This window comes from Salminus brasiliensis, chromosome 6, assembly GCF_030463535.1.
Source record: "Salminus brasiliensis chromosome 6, fSalBra1.hap2, whole genome shotgun sequence".
NCBI classification, from domain to species: domain Eukaryota; kingdom Metazoa; phylum Chordata; class Actinopteri; order Characiformes; family Bryconidae; genus Salminus; species Salminus brasiliensis.
The window spans coordinates 214955-236143 of record NC_132883.1 but is presented as its reverse complement, the minus strand read 5'-3'; the positions used below and the strand labels follow the sequence as shown (position 1 = coordinate 236143).

The 21189-nt window shown below is 45.2% G+C and overlaps 1 protein-coding gene across 2 annotated transcripts; it reads right to left on the bottom strand.

Moving 5' to 3' along the window:
• Positions 1-4927: 4927 nt before the first annotated feature.
• Positions 4928-20931, bottom strand: sap30bp (SAP30 binding protein). 2 transcript variants are annotated; one of them, XM_072681233.1, is made up of 11 exons: positions 20820-20931; positions 18319-18434; positions 17113-17157; positions 13289-13331; positions 8981-9069; positions 7212-7303; positions 7061-7121; positions 6919-6970; positions 6443-6501; positions 6268-6352; positions 4928-5543 (listed from the first exon to the last, which is right to left on the bottom strand). In XM_072681233.1, the coding sequence occupies exons 1-11, from the start codon at positions 20911-20913 to the stop codon at positions 5362-5364; spliced, it is 918 nt and encodes a 305-aa protein (XP_072537334.1). In that variant the 5' UTR covers positions 20914-20931; the 3' UTR covers positions 4928-5361. The 2 variants fall into 2 exon arrangements, with proteins under 2 accessions (XP_072537334.1, XP_072537335.1); XM_072681234.1 differs by having other exon boundaries at positions 4928-5540.
• Positions 20932-21189: the final 258 nt, after the last annotated feature.

Sequence of the window (21189 nt, the reverse complement as noted above, 5' to 3'; positions counted from 1 at the left end):
TTGCTAGGGGTTTGAAAGAAGGTGTCTATGCTGTACCAAATGGTTGTTATGAGGTTGCTGGGCAGTTGCTATGCTGTTCCATGTGGTGGATATAGGGGTAGCTGGGAGTTTGTCCCCTTTACTGCAGCAACTGCCTCTACTCTTCTGGAAAGCCCCAGTCAGCCCCACAGAGAGGGAGGGCATCAGTGAGGGCATCAGTGAGGTCAGGTTCTGATGCTTCAGGTTCTGATGCTTCAGGTTCTGATGCTTCAGGTTCTGACACTCCAACTCATCCCAAAAGTACTGGATGGAGCTCCTCCACCATCATTCCAGAGAACCTCCACTGATCCACAGCTCCTCAATGCTGGGGGGCTTTATACCCCTCTAGCCCACGCCTGGCCCTAGGCATAATGACCGTAGGGTCACGTGATTTCAGGGCGTCTCGTTCTATTGGCATGGAATGACTTTAGAATAGCTGCACTTACTCTTTAGTTTAGGGGTGTCCACATACTTTTGGACATGTGTGGTTTATGTGATTAAGGCCTTGTGCTCAGCTTTTCTACACTCTGAAAAATATCTGTTCTTTTGGTTCTCTAAAGAACCTTTTAATGGGTGAAATGGTGAAATGATGTGTGTAGATCTGAAGAACCCTCTCACAGTTAAAGCCTCTAGATAACGTTAGAGCTGTAGAAGTAAAGTAGATTAGATTAGATTGGACATTTGAAAGGGTTCAGTCACCAGAACATCAGACAGTGGTTTGCTAATAGAACCCATTGTGGCACCTGTGAGAACATCAGCAAACAGCCACAGAACCACTGCTTTAACAGCAGAACTGAACCAAAACCGAAAGCTAAACTTACTTCTAATCCCTGAAGCGTCCAAACAGCCGAGCTCAGCGTCTCTGCATCTCCAGTGATTGGTCTGATCAGCGCAGCGTCTTTTACAGAGCAGTGTCCCTCTGATCCGTCCCAACGCAGCCAGCTTTCCCTCCCAGACTGAGCCTCACTGCACAAGAATGAGTAAGACCCCCCCGGCCCCCCGGCCCCTCTCCCCCAACCCTCTTTCAGAGCGCTGAGCGGTTCACACACATTACCATCACAAAGGTCCTGTCTCTCCTCCAAATAACTCAGCCTGACTTTGGGCAGCTCTGACCTCACTGCAACCAGCCGGCTCGTCGCTGAAGCCACTGGACCTCCAGCAGGTCAGTTTCCCCAGAACAGAACACACACTGGACTAAACCGACCCAACACTGTATAACAGAACACACGCTGAACTAAACCGACCCAACACTGTATAACAGAACACACGCTGGACTAAACCGACCCAACACTGTATAACAGAACACACGCTGGACTAAACCGACCCAACACTGTATAACAGAACACACGCTGGACTAAACCGACCCAACACTGTATAACAGAACACACGCTGGACTAAACCGACCCAACACTGTATAACAGAACACACACACATTTATAAATCAATATTTCAATCAATTCGATATTTTTTTATTACAATATTATATATATATATATATTATATTATATTTATAAAACATTTATTTTTAAACAATATATATATATATATACTCTTTAAATTTATTTTATTTAGCTTTTGCTTCAGTGTACTTATATATAAATACATATATAATTTTATTATATTATTCTGTTTCTCTCTTTTTATAGTGATATTTATTAGATAATGTGGGTAAACGGAGGAACTGAAGAGCAAGAGTTTCACTGTGTAGCTGCTCGTTCTGCTGAGCACATGAGCATATATATTTACATATTTATATTTATATAAAATCAACAGTCTATCAAATCAGTGCTGCTCAGAAACAACAAGCTTCTAGAACATCTAGAAGAAGATCTCCATTCTCTTCAGTTCAGATCATTAATACACAGTTCACTATCCAGCATTTTACACCACTGGCTTCCAGTGGCTCGGCCAATCAGAGGCCCTTCAGAGGCCCTTCAGAGGCTCGGCCAATCAGAGGCCCTTCAGAGGCCCTTCAGAGGCCCTTCAGAGGCTCGGCCAATCAGATTACCCAAACCTGCAGTCTGTGTAAAGAGCTGGAACTCTCTGAACATCTGGATGCTTTAACTTTCACTTTCTACTTCCTCTCCTCACTTTTAACAGGGTTGTTACGATCGCTGTTTGTTTGTTGTTTATTTGACTGTACTCTGTTGTTTTTACTGTACTCTGATCTCTAAGCGATGCTGAGCTCTGGTCATTACATGCTGAGCTCTGGTCATTACATGCTGCTGGTTTATTTCCAGTGTTTATTCCTCTGTTAAATTGAGTGAATAAAGAGAACTGTGTATTAAAGCGTTTAGACGGGCCACATCATCCCCCTTACACAGAGTCTGACGGGATGCCCACACTCCTGCATAAGCCTGTATGCTAATGTTCTTCATCCTGTGGATTTGATTGGCTGTTACTAATACAGTATATTTTAACTGAATGTTGATCTCCTCTTTTAAATCGAAGGCTGTTTTATGTTCTGTTTGATCTAATATTACACAAATCTACCAGATTACGCTTTTCCATCTTCAGATTGGTCTCTTGATGTGAATCACTCTGACTGACCTCTGAAATGAGCCGTATTAATAAACCGACCCAGTGGACGGAGTGGAGCTTCTGGACGGCTGAAAAACAGCTTAGCAGAAGGCAGATGGTCAGAGGTGAGGGGCTGCTGTAAATCACCAGACAACCTGTTCAACGCACACACACACACACACACACACACACACACACACACACACACACACACACACACACTCTCTCTCTCTCTCTCTCTCTCACACACTCTGGAATAAAGACAGCATTCTTTATCTCTGACTCCCACATTCTTTCAAAGTGATGGATAACTTGTCAGACACTGTGGGGCAGAACGACCACAACCAGCTCACCATAATTTGAACCACACACACACACACACACACACACACACACACACACACACACACACACACACACACAGAGAAGTCAGGCATTCCTGATGATGGGAGTGATTGTAAGCGTACGGTCACGTTCAGGCCGTGTTTATCTGCTCCTGCAGCTTTAGAACCGTGAGAACTGACCCACTCTCACAGAACCAGCTCTACCTCACCCTCCCAGGGACGCACCAGACGTCTCTCCATCTCCCGTTGTTCTGTTCTAGAATGTTCCTGTTCATATCTAGAACTTCAACTTTCAGTTTCTGCATGTTTGAGGTATTGATATGATAACTGGCTCATTCAGGCAGAAGTTTACAGTTTCCATCAAATTCTCTGACCTCCAGCTTTCACTGTGTTGGCTTCACATCCCAGCACTGGTTCTAGAGAACTCTGTCGACTCTGTTCACTGAGCTGATACTCCGTTCACAGCAGCCACCAATCCAGTTCTCTCAGGATTTCCAGTTTCTTATGCCACTGTCCACTTCAACGGGACCTGCCTCGGACCATCCTCCCGAACTGAGCACTCCTCACAGTGCACTCATGTATCTGACTAATACTACATATATATTTATATTCTATATTTTCTATTTATATACACTGCTCAAAAAATAAAGGGAACACTTAACCAACACAATATAACTCCAAGTAAATCAAACTTCACATGCTGTTGTACAAATGGAAAAGACAACAGGTGGAAATTATTGGCAATTAGCAAGACACACTCAATAAAGGAGTGGTTCTGCAGGTGGGGACCACAGACCACGTCTCAGTACCTATGCTTTCTGGCTGATGTTTTGATCACTTTTGAATGTTGGTGGTGCTTTCACACTCCTGGTAGCATGAGACTGACTCTACAACCCACACAAGTGGTTCAGGTAGTGCAGCTCATCCAGGATCAGGTTCACACTGAGCACATGTGACAGATGTGACGGAGTCTGGAGACGCCGTGGAGAGCGATCTGCTGCCTGCAACATCCTTCAGCATGACCGGTTTGGCAGTGGGTCAGTAATGGTGTGGGGTGGCATTTCTTTGGAGGGCTGCACAGCCCTCCATGTGCTCGCCAGAGGTAGCCTGACTGCCATTAGGTACCGAGATGAGATCCTCAGACCCCTTGTGAGACCATATGCTGGTGCGGTTGGGCCTGGGTTCCTCCTAATGCAGGACAATGCTAGACCTCATGTGGTTGGAGTGTGGCAGCAGGTCCTGCAAGATGAAGGCATTGAAGCTGTGGACTGTCCCGCCCGTTCCCCAGACCTGAATCCGATTGAGCACATCTGGGACATCATGTCTCGCTCCATCCAACGTCCCGTTGCACCACAGACTGTCCAGGAGTTGGTCCCAGGTCTGGGAGGAGATCCTCATCAGGAGCATGCCCAGGCGTTGTTGGGAGGTCATACAGGCATGTGGAGGCCACACACAATACTGAGCCTCATTCTGACTTGTTTTAAGGACTTTATATCAGAGTTGGATCAGCCTGTAGTGTGTTTTTCCACTTTCATTTTGTGTGACACTCCAAATCCAGGCCTCCATTGGTTAATAACTTTGATGTCCATTGATGATTTTCGTGTAATTTTGTTGTCAGCACATTCAACTTTGTACAGAACAAAGTATTCAATGAGAAAATTCCTTTTATTCAGATCTAGGATGTGTTATTTGAGTGTTCCCTTTATTTTTTTGAGCAGTGTATTATATTATTGTTTGTTTTTTTTGCTTTTATTCTTTTATGTACCTAAAAAACACCTATAAATAAAATATTTTTATATGTACTCATATTAGAGAGACCCAATTCAGCCTTAGCTGTCTTTTACTCCTGTCTTTTACACTCTTCAGTGATCTGGATTCTGGCTGTAGTCGGGGCAGAGCTGCTTTACATGCTTTTGTTTCTGTTCGGTTTATGAATCAGTCCTGCCCGCTCGTCCACAGCAGTGTTCAGTCTCAATTCTCTGATGATTCGCTTTCATTGAGGATTTTCCCCCTGAAAGCCCAGTGAGCGCTCAGACCCCCACAGATACCACAATACACATTTATTTCAAACATGAGCGTCAGGGAAAGAGCTGACTCGGCTCAACACGTACACACGAACCTCCATCACTTCTGAATGGAAACTAAAAAAGAAGGTAAAGACGTACACAGAAGGAAACCCGGTTCTGCGCCCTGTAATAAAGGGTTAATTCTCTGTGATATCTGAACAGAACCACTTCAACACAATCCGGTCTTCTATAAACAATCTGAGGATGAATCTCAAACTGGACCCTAATAAAGAACAGTCATATGGGACAGGTGGTGTTTACAGGACGTATGAGGGCGGGTGTGCTGGAGTCTGTGGTCAGGAAGGTACTTGGGTCGCCGGAGAGCGAACAGTTCATGGTGGCGCTTTTTAAAAACAGTCCTGATTCCTTTTAGGGGGAGCATCACCGCAGAGCTCGGTTGACCTCCAGGTGGGTCACTGCTTGGCTTTCTTCAGAATGGTGCCCACGGCGGAGATAACGGTGGTCTTGGTACCACTGGCTGTGGTGGTGACGGAGACGACCCCAGGGAGGGTAGCTGTGGTTGTGAGGAGAGCTGGCTGGGCCAAAGTTACTGGAACTGCAGAATCCCACTTACTCTTCCTCTTCTGGGCCTCTGCTGAGCGCACACACACACACACACACACACACACACACACACACACACACACACACACACACACACACACACACAAACAGAGAGAGAGAGACAGAGAGCTTCAGGGTGAATGTGCATGAGACAGTGGTTCAATACAGATGTATAAATATTCACTGACGTGATCAACAGCAGATGCTCCTTTCTCTTATTTACTCAAATTGTAAACAAAAATATGATTGTATACATATACAATATATAATTGTAAACTAAAATAATACTAATTTTGCTTCGAATATTTCAAAAGAATAAAAAATAAAAACAAAAGAAAGAATAAAACTCTTTAGATAGAATGGTTTAAAACAGTTGTTGTTTAAGCTGCTCTCTTCAAATAAAATAAGCATCTAATGATTCTTAAAAAAACAATAGCAGAGGACAGGGTTTCTGACAGTATATGACGCTCTGCTATCTAGAACATGGGTGCTGGTACTTTAGCTGTGCTACCCTACTCTAGTCCATGTGTGCAGTGGTGGAGGAGGCCCTTCAGAATGCACTATAACCTCTGGATTGGGGCAGCGTATTTAGGACGGCTCCACTGTGTGATGAATTAGGGATCACTTTGGCAACTGGAGGGATAAAAGCCTTCCGTGTGTTTCTGAAGAATGAAGAGCACTGAATGATGAACCGCCCTCCAGCTCTCAAGTCAGCTAAGGTGAGCACTTCCGGAATTCTGGGGGAGTGAGTGTACCTGTCGACGTGGCGGTGGTGGTGCTGGTGGTTACGGCGGCTGTGCTGGTAGTGGTGCCCTTCTTTGTTCCAGTAACGAACTCAATCTGGAACACAAACGTTCATCCACTGAGGAGTCGGAAAGCTGATCTAGTTCTAGAAGCTCTGCTCTGAGAGCAGGTTATACAGGGTCTCACCTTGGTCCTCTCTTTCTTGGCTTTTTCCAGTTTTTCCATCTCCACCTTCTGCGCTTTAGCTGTGAACAGCATTAAAGGGTCAAACAGAAACAGGGCCTGAGAGCTACATGTACATTACCTTCCATTTTAATGTGAACATAATGGTGTACATTAGTGTTAAATTGAGTTTTTCAATAATCGTTAGCTACTTGCTGAACTCTTTCCTGCTTTAAAAAGATCTATCTATATACACACATTAATTACTATAATATAACACACACACACTTAGAAGGAAAATATCATTAGAATATAACTCGCCATTTAATTCACCTGTATTTAATTAAGGATGTCCATCTAACAAAACATAATAATTCTGGATAATGTGTAATAAAATAAAACAGGAAGACACTCAAAACTCCTGTGGTCTAAATGAACAAACAGCTAAGTCACGACCTGAGAAAATGACGAATAGTCCAGCTCGCTCTTAATAAGCTCACCTAGAGATTCGTAATACGAGTCCTCAGACCAACCATGGGGGTCAAACATGTCCTGTAGAGGGGAAATGTTCAATCAGATTCAGAATGATGTTCATTAATTCATTATTTATTCATTAAAAATAATAAACAATCCTGATCTTACTTTTGGGTAGTTGGTGCCCAGCTCATCAATTCCACAGTACTGGATCAGCTTCTCATAAATACTGAAAACAGAACGCTGGGTTTAGGCCACAGAACCCACTTACAGACCAGAACCGCAGTTTATGGCCCGGTTTGTGATTCTGGACTCCTACCTCGGATTCCGGAACTCCTTCTTCTTCTGTATGTGGCTGTTGGTGTCGAAGTCCCCGTGCAGCTTCCTCTCGTACAGCTTATAGATCTTCTCCTGATTAATGACAGGAAAAACAACACATTATTTTGTTTATTAAATAAAGCTGATTTATTCAGACAGTCAAGAACCACATAGAACGCTTCCATCTACAGACAGAGAGAGTCCACCTGCACACCAACTACAGGACGACTATCTGACCAGCAGACCTGCTTTACTAATGATTTAAACACTGCTGGATTCTTCACTGTTCAAATCCTCTGAGAGTAAACAGAGTACTGTGACTGATAGGAACTTAATTACAAGTGTCACAGATACTATCATCAATTATCATTTTAGATTTTAATTTGATTTAAGAATTATACTTCATTTGTCTTTTTAAGCAGTGAGGAGTGCAACCTTTAATGGAAGTAAATAAGTGATATATATATATATATATATATATATATATATATATATATATATATATATATATATATATATATATATATATAAGATGAACACTAGTCCAGCAGATTATCAGTGTTGTCTTGCTCAGTCATTCTGTCCACTCCGTCCAGCGCTCTTCTGCTTTCCGTCTTACTAGAGACCTTACACTGAAGGAGGGTGGATACGGGGTGTCCGGGGCTGGACGCTGAATCGAGCCTTTGTGTGATTCTAGAGCCAGACGGTCATTTTTAACAACTAGATTCCAAAAAGTGTCTGGAAACATGCCGTGTGGTGATGTCACACAGCCTCTTCCTGTACAGTTCCTCACTGTCAAAAGTTTGGGGACGTGTGTGCATTCACAAATAGGGTTTAATTATTATTAAAAATATTACATTTATAAGAAACAAGATCAAGATAACAGGTGCACATTCATCAGAAAACTAGAGATAACCCTAAAACTCCTGAAAATGATCCAACTTCATTTTTTGATCATCTCAGTGTTCAACCTGAACGGGCCATGCATGTGGAGTGTGTGTAACGAGTGTGTGTGTGGAGCTGAAGAAAACACTCAGAAGGTGTGAGATGTGGGGGAACAGTTAATCTCCAGCAGCAGGTCGGGATCGTGACGGAGCAGACGGGAATGTGATGCTGCGGGCGCCGGAAACCCGTCATTAATACCAATCCACCCTGAACTGTACGAACACTGCGCTGAGGACCACTCCCTCTCACACACCCGAACACACGCACTTGCCCAGGCAACTACAAGAGAGATGGGCTGGGGGAGAGAGAGAAGTTGGGAAAGTGTGGAAAAAAAAAAAAAAGGGAAGGACGGGAACTTTTGCTGACTCTAGAGGGTTATAAAGGGCGTATAAAGCCCCCGGCATTGAGGAGCTGTGGAGCAGTGGAAGAGCTGTGTTCTCTGGAATGATGGTGGTGGAGCTCCATCCAGTACTTTTGGGAGGAGTTGGGGAGTTGAGGATGATGAGGTGGGGTGGTGATCATCATCCAACATCCTGACCTCACTAACACTCATCACTGAATACAATCAAATCCTCACAGCAATTCTCCTCCAGAATCTAGTAGAAAGTCTTCTTCTCTGGATAGTAGAGACAGTTACTCCAACAGAAGCAGGATCAACTCTTTAATACTCTTGATTTAGAAGAATCAGGGAATGATCAGGTGTCCCAATACTTTTGTCCATCTAGCTGATATGTAGAGCTGGGTAGTGGTGTGTGTGATTATATGTGTGAGATTATATTCATGCAGCAGTGCCTTTTATAAACGAGCAGAAAGGTAGAAGCACACCTGCAGATTGCTGTGGCAGCGTCCCGGCGGTTCCGGAGGAATCCGGATCTCTTCAGGAGACATGTTCCTCACCTTCTCTGAAAACTGGGCTGAAAGACAGACACGCAGACATACGGCAGTGAATATGAATGCTGTCTCACACTCACTCTCACACTCACACACTCACACACACTCACACACACACAGTTAGGTGGCGTTATACTGTAGTAGGAACACACACTACTACAGGCCGTCCTGGTTTGCTACATTCTTAGCAAAACCTAAAACCTGCCCAAAAAACTAACAAACTGCTTTATTAATAGTTTTACCATCTGATTTTATAATAGTTAATAACTCTATAATGATCAATAATGAAGAAATACTGGGGAAGTCATCCCACAGCCCAAAGCCTCTTCTAAAGCAGGGCTCTGAAAAACACACAGTAAAAATAAACTTTCAATAAACACCAAGAACAGCTTAAAATAGTGATTATATAATATTAAAATAATAATAAATAATAAATAATGAAATAAAACACACAGCAGGACAGAAACCAGTCAGATCTGCTCGACCCAACAGTAACGATGAATTAAACAGAAGAATTCCTCCCAAACGAGGTCAGGAAAAGGTTTTATGAAGCTCCGTAGATCAGAATGATGATAAAACAATTAAAAATCATGGAATTAATGAACAAACTGCAACAAAACCCACAAATTAAGCTCCACCCACTCAGACACGCTCCGTTTACACTGAACAACGAGGAACAAACCCAAATCAGTGTTTATGACAAAGCACCTTGTTCTCCGTTTACTCCTTATTTCCCGTCACCCCACCTAGCTGTGAAACTACCTGAGCCCGTCCGCTGCAGCGCCACCCTGTGGCAGGTCATCTCTGATGATTTAGCTACCCTCTCGCGGCTTTGAGGGAAAAACAGGTGAAAATAGAACACTGAACGTCTGAGCGTTTATTAAAGAACAGACAGCTACTCTAATAAAGCCCCAGGTTTCCATTCGGAGACCCTCAGAGAGTCCTGCGGGGTAAACGGGACCCTGCACCTCCCAAAAGTCTCCAACATTAAAGATGTTGCCTAAAATAAAACCAGATTGGGAATAAAGCTCATGAAAACATTCACTAGAAGAATGAGCGTGTTTCAGTGACAGAGGGAGCGCCCCCATTCCACTGTTTACACCGTCAACCAAACCTTCAACCTTTAAGGGCTCAACAACACTCAGACACCCCCTCACCCTCTCACACACACACACCTTCAGGAGTCCTTTCAGGACCACAGAGCGTTCTACTGAGAGCAAATTCCTCAGGGGAGGAATGTGCAGTGTGTGTACACACACACCTCTAAACTGGCTGGTTAGAACAGGCCACTGTCGAATTTCCTTTGACCTTAGCTCAGCTCTCTCTCTCTCCCTCTCTGTCTCTCTCCCTCTCTCTCTCATGCTTTCTCTCTCTCCCTGTTATTCTGGGCAAGTCTGAGGTAGCGCACACACACACACACACACACACACACACACACGGGGCAGGGCCGGGCGTGGCAGCCTAGATCTGGCCGCCGTCCCAGAAAGAGAAGAAAAAAGAGCCCACAGACACGAACAGGAGGGGAGAAATTCAGGCCCCGCGGCTGCAAAACCTGCCGAGGTAAAACAGAACAGAGCAACCCGAGACCGTCCAGCACCGTCCAGCACCGTCCAGCACCGCCATCCACCAACGTTCTCCTGGACTTTTAACCATTTTACACACTTTAGAATCAGAACACCACTGGCCCGAGTCCAAACACTGCCTGTGTATCAGCATCTAGAGCAAAAATGATCAATTATAAGTAATCAGACGATCATACATTTACACACACACACACACACACACACACACACACACACACACACACACACACACACACACACACACAGTGTGTGACAGTGAGGGTGTTGTGCCATATCGTGCAGAGATCAGTCAGCGGAGGAAAAGCTCGGAGCCATATGGAGATGTTTTTTTTCCATCGGGCCAATCGGACAACTCCGAGTCATTTTACTGGCATCTTCAGCACCGTGCCAAGAGCGCCCCCACCCTACACACACTTCCCATTGGCCAGATCCAACAAAACACAAACACGCATATCTGAGTCTCCACTGCCCAGTAGCACCATGACATCAAAACACACACACACACACACACACACACACACACACACACACACACACACACTTTACTGATCGCACAGTAAAAACAGCATGTGGCGCACACAGGAGTCAGGGCCCGGCTGCTGTGAGCGCTGGTACTGCAGCGTGGTACTGGCTGGAGTGACGGACAGCTCTCAGTGCACCAGCAGAAACTCACAGCCTCTAATAACACACATACCAGAACACCGGGGGCAGAGCTACCCACAATGCCCTGCAGGGTTGGTTTTGTTCATAACTTAATATTCTTCATTTTACTTTTTGGACAAAACACACACAGACAGACAGACAGACAGACAGGCAGACAGACAGGCCGACAGGCAGACAGACAGACAGGCCGACAGGCAGACAGATGGGCTGAGGATGCCCCCCCCTGTCCTGCAGCTCCTTTGTGTTGGAGGACAAAGCTGATCTGTAAGAAGCTGGTGTGGGACCTCAGACTGCAGCCTGACATTTCCATCAACAGAGTCAGTGTGGGGGACAAGCTCTTACACAACTACTACTACTCCCCACACACACACACACACACACACACACACACACACACACACACACACTTGAAAAACAGCAGCTCTTCTACAGCACACTCAGTTAAAGTACAATAAAAAATATTAAAATCACAACATGTTATTAAAACGGCTGAAGTGCTGCGTTCCATTGGAACTGGGGTGTCTGAGAGTGGGAAACTTCAACTGGAACACCCCCCACCCCACCAGTAGGATTTCTACTGGGAAAGTCAGGAGAGCCTCAGCAACCCCACAGCACAAACCCCAGGCCTGCAGATCTGTGCCTCACTAAATCAGACACACAGCCCTGTCCCATCTGTGGATGAGCAAAATACTGTTTACTGCGTTCTCATCTACCGCTAACAGTTTTAGTCAGATTCAGCATAAAAGAAGAAGACTTAGCTCAGACATCAATGCCCATTAGAACAGTGCTCCACCCCTAATCTGACCAATCGTCCCATCAGTCCGGCGAGCAGTTCTGAGACCTTTCCTCCAGACCTCATCTTCCCCTCCACATTTCCTACTAGCTGCCGTGTCTCCATTAGATTAGGAACCGAACTCTGCGATCTTCTTACGCTCTTCTCCTGACATTGTGGGCATCAGTTACTTTCCGAGGTCCTGAAGGTTAGAATCCAGCCCAGGACTGGGTTCTCTGGGCAGCTCTGCTGCAGCTTAAGCCAAGTCATAAACTAAACCACACCAACCCTGCAGAGCATGTCTTAGCTGCTTAGAGAAGACCACGGCTGCTGATTGTCGGGACACGGTTTGAGGACCTTTCCTAGCGATGGCTGATCAGGTCATATCTCTAACGAGCTAATTAAGGTCTGAGATGTTGGTAGTTGGTAATATGTGGCTCCTTATCTGCTCTAAAATCTTAATAAAGATGTTTAGAGATCCTCTTCTGCTCACTGAACTGTTCACACCAACAGATGTTTTACTGGGGTGCCCAAACTTTTGCATGCTGTGTAAGAACGCGTGTCAGTAAAGGGCAGTCCTACAGCCAACAGGAGAGCAGCTTCAGAGCGGAGTCATAAAGGTCAGGGCAGCGCTGCTCCACCGGCTCGCAGCTTAGAGAGAAGCCAATCAGTCCGTCAATCATTAATCACCTGAAGCTCAACACACACACACACACCCACAGTTTATCACCAACACTCATTTCCTGGGTCACACACACACACACACACACACACACACACACACACACACTTCCAATAAAACACCCAGCTACACCCAGCTAATACAAACATGTATGTTTTACTATATTAGTGAGGACCGGCAAGTGAATATTATTATTGTAGCAAAGTAATGCTAAACCCTAAACCTAACCCTACCCCTACCCTCAGGAACTTCCACCTAATCCTAATCTTCACCTCAGTGTCTAAAAGCTGAGTTTGTGTTGAACCTGTATAGAGCATGCACATGCACACACACACACACACACACACACACACACACACACACACACACACACACACCTATTTGCTCAGTGTGACTCAAGATGTCATATTTTTGGTTTCTGTAGAAATATGTAACATTTCTGTGTAAACGCTGCATTCCAAGTGTGTGTGTGTGTGTGTGTGTGTGTGTGTGTGTGTGTGTGTGTGTGTGAATTAATTTGATTTAACTAATCAGTTACTCACCAACCAACTCATTGGGATCCTTCATCTCCCCCATAACCACCTCCTAAACAAAACACACACACAATAATTAACAGTGCACTGATACCCTCAAACCACAGAACACGTTCTATATAGAACCGCAAAAAGGTTCTTACTCAAACAGTGGAACCCCTTCTGGCGCTATATGGAACCACTCATAACAGATTGTTTTGTTTTTTGTTTTTGTTTTTAATCCCTGATTTTATTTAGGTGTTCACGTGATTCTACGAGGTTGCTGCCCAAAGGCCAGAGCCCAGAACCTCCCAAAGAATGGATCTGCATGGAGAAAGCTTCCGGAGCACTAAAGTCCATAAGTATGTGGACAGTCTGGGCTGTTTTGACTCTTCACTCCAGCACACTGGATCTGGACTGAGATAACCATAACGTTAAAGTTCTAAACGTTCTGCTTTAATGGGAGAGACTCCTCATCCAGATCAGAGTTGGTTCTAGATGTGATATTCGTGCAGATCCTGCTCAGATCTACTCTTTCTGCTCAGGTGGTTCATAATCGTGTTTGGTGAAGGAAGAGATTGACCAATGGCAGTCAGGGGGAGGAGTCTATATAATCAAGGTGGTGATTAGAATCAATTGTAAATTACAAGTTAGGTGATTAGGGATGAGCTGCAGTCAGGGGGAGGAGTTTCAGTGATTTAGGACCAGTTTAACCCAGTAATGTGAACACAGCCCATTTCAGTTCAAACTCAATGTCCCAGCTGTCCAAATACTTATGACATATTGAAGGAAAATAAACAAACTGACGACCCAGAATAACAAAAATCATACAATGACATGAAAAATGAACAGCGTAATGCAAACCAAAACTGGCCAAAATAAAGGAAACCCTCTGTAGCTGTTTTATGGACATCAGAAACCCACAGCAGACAGGAAGCCTCAGAGATTTTCATTGTTGTGATCTGCCCAAAAATGCCACAGTTCGTGAACAGACCCTCCTTTAGTCTGAGTGCAGAAGCCGGAGCTTCAGAGAGGATGAGTCAGACAAGGTTTTGGGTTATTAGTGCAGAAAACAGCCGAATAAAGCAGAAACTGTCTGAGAGAGGAGAGCTAATCACAGACACGCCACACTCTGTTCTGAGAGGGACAGAAACACAGCGGCAAAATCAACCGTCTCAGACACTGGAACTCCACAACACTGGGCCTACACACAGCCAGGACCACAATAATACCCCTTAAAGGGCAGGACTATTTAGCCATGTGGAGTATTTGCTCCATGACGTCTAAAAAAAATAGTGTGCAAACGATGGAGCAACAAATAATCTGATTTACCTTAATATTCTAATCTGATTCTACACAGATTACAACCTGCATTCAGTCAACCAGTACAGATAAAGTGACCAGTACAGATCCAGTACAGATCCAGTACAGATCCAGTGACCTCTATTAAAGTTTAGTTACTGAAGGGTGCAACTACTATTAATCCATTTATCATGCTAAACAAATTAAATATCCACATTCCAACCTATATATTTTACATACATCTTACATTATGTATTTGAATAAGGTGTGTGTGTGTGTGTGTGTGTGTGTGTGTATTAAACTGTAGGCAGACAAAAGCTGTCGACTTCCAGCTTTTCAGTATGAAAGCTCCACTGTGAATACCTGTTCAATTTTATAAGTAAGACAGACAAGAGGTGCTGACCTAAGTGCTGACCTATTGACCTAAATGTAATATCTCCATTAAAAATGCTGAGTAGTCCAGGACTAGGCTTAAACCACTTTAAAGCCCATAAAACCTACATCACCTTCCTACATTATTATTGACCTAATCCAATGATTCAGTCACTAGAACAAAACTAACATTCTGCAGTTCTGAGAGAGGACTGACCCACGGGTCCTCAGGGTCGGTTTACTGGGCAGGGTCCAGCCTCTAGGACTAAACTCAACCATTCAGTCTGGCTGTGGGAGACCAACTAACGTCAAAGGTCTAAAGTGAAAAGCCTTTCCATTCAAGACCTAAACTCAGCCGGAGTCTGGAGAAACAACTCCTCCAGTTCAGGAGGGTAAATGTTGAGTTTTTGCAACGGAGTATGGACTCAATTTAGTGTAGATTACAAAACGTGGTGTGCGGTGCTGAAGGTTAAGCAACGCCGAAATGTTCCAGCTGTTCCCGTCTCCAGGGTGTGGCTCCACTGACTGCATGTTCTGTCAATAACGCATTTCTGATGAAAGTGCAATTTCAGCGCAGGAATTAACTTGCCTTGACGACGTCTCTCCGCCTCTCCGAAATTCTTAGCGCTGCTGTCAGGGCTGAGGGCCATGTCAGTGCAGCAAGATTCCAGCTCACGCTCGGGCTGGAGGAGCTCTGTTTATGGACCCAGTCTGGCCCGGTTTCTGTTTACTACCAGAACGTGACCAACACTTTATTCTAAAAGTCACACTTTCTGAGAAGCTTTCAGTAAAACTAGAAACTTACAGGAATACCAGACCCATGACGTCGGTTCTGCAGCAGCGACAGGCTTCAGGACCTGCTCCTACACGCCCGCGCCTTTCTGAGATCGCTCACTGTAATCTGGATTACCATCATTAATTAGCTTTTCAGCCTTTCATTTATAAAAACACTCAATTCACTGAATCTTAAATATTACTAACGTGGTTTACAAGCGGCCGGTTTAGCCAAACCCAGACTAAGCCGGAGTCTAGACCAAACAGGATTTTCAACGGTGAATCAACCCCGACGCTATAATTTAGTCCAACGTCACCTTAACGGAAAAATGGCCCAAAGTAATTTAAGCTTAAATCGTCAGATTAATTACAGATTAAGCTTCTTAGGCTGTAAATTTTGCCCTAAGGCTTGAAGTATGACCTCAAGACTCATAAAACTGCTCTCGACGAGAGCACAGGCTAACATTTGGAGGCACAGTAAACAGTAATTATCTCTCCTGAAGGAGCTGTACTGTGCCTGGCAGTGCGCTGCACTCTCAGCATTATATTTATCTGATTTCTAACTAAGAGAATCTGAGATTTAGAGATCTGATATCCTGATTTTTTTATTGATTGAGGTGTGTAGAACTCCCAGAATTCACTCCTGTATAAACTGAATCTCCTCTTGGTGGCGCAACAGAGCACAGTTCAGAAACACATCAGCTTCAGAGCACAGTGAGAGCTAGCCAGGCTAAAGTACAGCTTCCAAACATGGTGGAGGTAGTTTCACACACTGCTGCTGTAACTAAGACCCCAAAAGTAAACAGTGAGAGACCCTCCAGCAGCTAGGTGTAGGGGTGCACTGTAGATGTGAGATCTGCTGTTCTAATTTGTGGTCTAAAATAAACGGACAGTGTTTGACACAGCAGCCTCTTTTCACTGGTCTGAAGTATTTGGACACAGATATTCTGATGTGTTTAGGTGGGAAGCTGGTCTGCTTCAAACAGTCTAGAACTGAACTGAATTAATAGAGTACAGGTTTATTAGACTGCTTAGTGCCTGTTACAGCACCCCCCTCAGTCTGGTACAGTTAATGGCCCAAAACCAAAGAAGCGTTAGGTTGTGTCTTGCTCTCTCTCCTGCACTGTAAAGCAGTCTTTAGTCAGCTACTATAAACATAATAATAATAATAAAAAACATAAACATAATAATAATAATAAAACCTCCAGTGGATCAGTGGACTGAGCTACAGTAGAGGTCAGAACACACATTACTGAATACTGAATTACTGAGTGCAGTATAATGTTAGACAGTCAGATTTGTAGGGGTTCCTCTCTGTTCAGTGTTGTTTCAGAAAGGGTGTGAGGTGATGACCCTTGAGCCCTGAACAGTCAGGGCCGCAGGATTTTGCTGGGGCATCCAAATACCTTTGAATCATCTTGGGGTTCCCCTGAGTCAGAATCGTCCTCTTCCTATGAAAACAGAAACGAACAGCGTCACCTCAATCAGTCAACATCACAGCGGGGGACCCTTAAACACCTCGGAGGCCCGGGGTCTGCAGTTTTCAGCCAAAGAGACAAAGGAACATCCTGCACTGCTCTGACAGACGGCGGCGGTGTTGTTCACTGGGAGCACAATTGTGTGTTTATGAATGATGTGTGGTTATATGTGTTTTTATTAATATATCACAGTGATGTGCGGCTGCCTGTCTGTCTGTTTGTCTGGCTGGCAGGTTGGCTGAGTGGCTGGCTGGCTGGCAGGTTGGCTGAGTGGCTGGCTGGCAGGTTGGCTGGCTGGCTGTTTAAACTAAAGGTGAGAATAAAGGTAGTTGTGATGGAGATGGAGGGGTTCAGGCCCATCACTGAACTCAGGTATGTAATCAGGTGGAAAAACAGAAAGGTGAGAAAATAAATTATGATCGGAGCTTCTGGGCTGAACCAAAACCGACCCAAACACTAAACTAAACCAGAGCCAATTAAACAAACCTGCTAACAGAACATGTTTACACACACACACACACACACACACACACACACACACACACACACACACACACCTCCATCCAGTCCTGACCATTTCCTGCAGGTGAGATATCTTCTGTGTAACTGAGGGGTGTGAACATAAAGTATTTGGACAGCAGCACCTCTTGCGATTTTGTTTACAAACTCTAGCTTTTCCAAAGCAAAGGTGTTGCTTCCAAAGAATTTAATATGAACCACCTACAAATTACAGCAACACCCCACACAGCACCCGTCCCACAAGAACACTTAATCAAACACTTTACTCCACTGGTTGCGTAACTCTTGTGTAAAGATAGTCTGAACTTTCAGACGAGGAAATACCGCCATCTGGTGGTGGACTGTCTCAACATGAGCAAACGTCATAATTCCAAATGTACAGAGTACAGAAACAAAACAACAAAACGTGCCAGTGTCCAAATACATCTGAGAGCAGTATACACTGTAGCGTGCTGGAAACCTCAGGCACCCTTAGGCGACTCTTGCTGGACCTGCAGGTCGCAGATGCTGAACTGATGTCTTTTTAAAGCTCTGGGCTTTTTAATGCTATCTGAGCTAAATCAGTCTGCAGTACAGCAACCAGCATGTCGTACACTCAGCCGTGAACAAACTGACCGAATTTCTGTCGTTTTCGTCACTGTCCTCATTCCCCGAGTCCTTCTCATCTCCATCTTCCACCCGGCTGATATCGTCATCCCCGTAACTGGCCGACACCAACCCACCGTGAGCTTCTGAAATACAGAACACAACAATTCTAAACACACCTAATCTACTAACTCATACAGGAAGAGGACTGCAATGGAGGGTAATAATGGAGTGTTACATTAGTTTCAGTCCTGAGAGCATCAGAGGGGTCAGGGGCTGATAACAGAGGGTTAGTTACAGATCAGAAATGCCACTCAGACCCTCTCAGAGGCGTTGGCTGAAGCTCCAGGACTCTAGAGAAGTCAGCTGCACTGCTCCACAGCCCAGTGCTATGGAGTGGATGGCACTGGGCACGGTGTCTTTAGACTCGGGCCTGGCCGCTCCAGAGAGTCCTGCTGTACAGGCAGTGCAGATCTATGGAGGTTAAAGAGGCTGGGCACGCTCAGCTCAGCCTGGGTGTAGCAGAACTCACTCATTAAAAAGAGCATCTGCACACCTTAAAAGGTAAAGGTGTGGGAGTGTAAGGTCCTGACCTCAGACCTGACCTGTGGTGGGGCAGCGGTGGCTCAGCAATCCACTGAGCAAAACCCTTACCCTCTGTGCTCCCCGGGCATCACAGTGATGGCTGCCCACCTCTCTGGGCATGTGTGCTCAATGCGATCACTGGTGTGTGTGTGTGTGTGTGTGTGTGTGTGTGTGTGTGTGTGTGTGAGAATAGATGTCCCCCGTCGCTTGTTTGGTTGCTACTGGTTACCGGAGCTGATTCCGGTCAGTAGCTCCGTTAGATCAGCCGCAGCGTTTACAGTATAGTCCAACACCAACTCCAGAAGATATTATTAATATAAGAAGTTATTAAAAGTTGGGGGTAGTTATCGGGCTGTCTCCGCTCTGAGCGCTGATTGGAGGAGAGAATGCCCCCTAAACGGGTGAAGAGTTTGTGTATGTGTGTAATATATATATATATATATATATATAAAAAACACACACACACACACACACACACACACACACACACACACACACACACACAGCTCATCAGATGGGTTAAAGACAGATGGCAGGCTGACCAATGGTGAAGATGTCTGGTACTGGACAGTGTTGAGAAGTCGGGTCTGCTGGCGCTTGGTACGGCCATTACTAATAGATATTAGGAGCTGGATATTATAAGTATATTTATGGCATTCAGGTGTAACTTAACCCTGGATAACTTCAGAACCTCCTGCCCTCAGAAACCCCCAAAACACACTCCAGAAAAGTCCCTGAAAAACCAACCCTGCCCTGACCAGAGTATCCAACCACAGCTGAGGACCGGCCTGAGGTCTGATCTGAGGTCTGCTCTGAGGTCTGATCTGAGGTCTGATCTGAGGTCTGATCTGAGGTCTGATCTGAGGTCTGATCTGAGGTCTGCTCTGAGGTCTGCTCTGAGGACTGCTCTGAGGTCTGCTCTGAGGACTGCTCTGAGGACCGATCTGAGGTCTGATCTGAGGTCTGCTCTGAGGACTGATCTGAGGACTGATCTGAGGTCTGCTCTGAGGACCGGCCTGAGGACTGATCTGAGGTCTGATCTGAGGTCTGCTCTGAGGACTGATCTGAGGTCTGCTCTGAGGACCGGCCTGAGGACTGATCTGAGGTCTGATCTGAGGACTGCTCTGAGGACTGGCCTGAGGACTGGCCTGAGGACTGCTCTGAGGACCGGCCTGAGGACCGGCCTGAGGACCGATCTGAGGTCTGATCTGAGGACTGCTCTGAGGACTGCTCTGAGGACTGATCTGAGGACTGATCTGAGGACTGATCTGAGGTCTGCTCTGAGGACTGATCTGAGGACTGCTCTGAGGTCTGGCCTGAGGTCTGATCTGAGGACTGATCTGAGGACTGGCCTGAGGACTGGCCTGAGGACTGATCTGAGGTCTGATCTGAGGACTGATCTGAGGACTGATCTGAGGTCTGATCTGAGGTCTGATCTGAGGACTGATCTGAGGTCTGATCTGAGGTCTGATCTGAGGTCTGGCCTGAGGTCTGATCTGAGGTCTGATCTGAGGACTGATCTGAGGTCTGATCTGAGGTCTGATCTGAGGTCTGGCCTGAGGTCTGATCTGAGGTCTGATCTGAGGTCTGCTCTGAGGTCTGATCTGAGGTCTGATCTGAGGTCTGCTCTGAGGACTGGCCTGAAGACTGGCCTGAGGTCTGGTCAGATTAGAGAAAGTGAGGAACTGTAAACAGAAGCAGATCCGCTGGTTTATGGTAAAGTTAGCTCTGCTGTCCTACTGAATCACCCAACATCCAAACACCTGAAGAAACTCTGAAAGAGCCGGACATCCTCTTCAGAAGGACATTACCTCAGAGATGCGCAGTGGACCCGAGCGTTAGCTGCAGGCTAAGTGCAGCGCTGGAGCTAAACTCGCTTTAGTCTGAGTTCTGACTGATAAAGCCTCTCGCTGTGTCTGATTTTAAACCCTAAAGGCTGTCTGTACCTTGCTCATCGATCTCTGGCTCGGACTCCGGCTCTGAATCGTCTCCATAGTCCGCTAAAGAGGACAGCAGGGCGCTCTTCTTACTGCCCGCCATTGCTGCTCACTCCGCCGGGCTGAGCCGCGCTACGCATGCGCAGGAACTACAATCATTTATTGACCCCAAACAGTTAAAAACAATAAAATCTATTTAGTTTTGGACTGATTTATCTACTTCAATCATGTTTGGGCTTTATTTTATTTATTTATTCTTATTTTCGATTACGTTGCAAGTGTTGGTATTGCAGCAATAACAACAATAATAAAGATACTTATATATAATATCATATTAATATAATAATTATAATTTTATTAAATTACAATTAAGAATTAA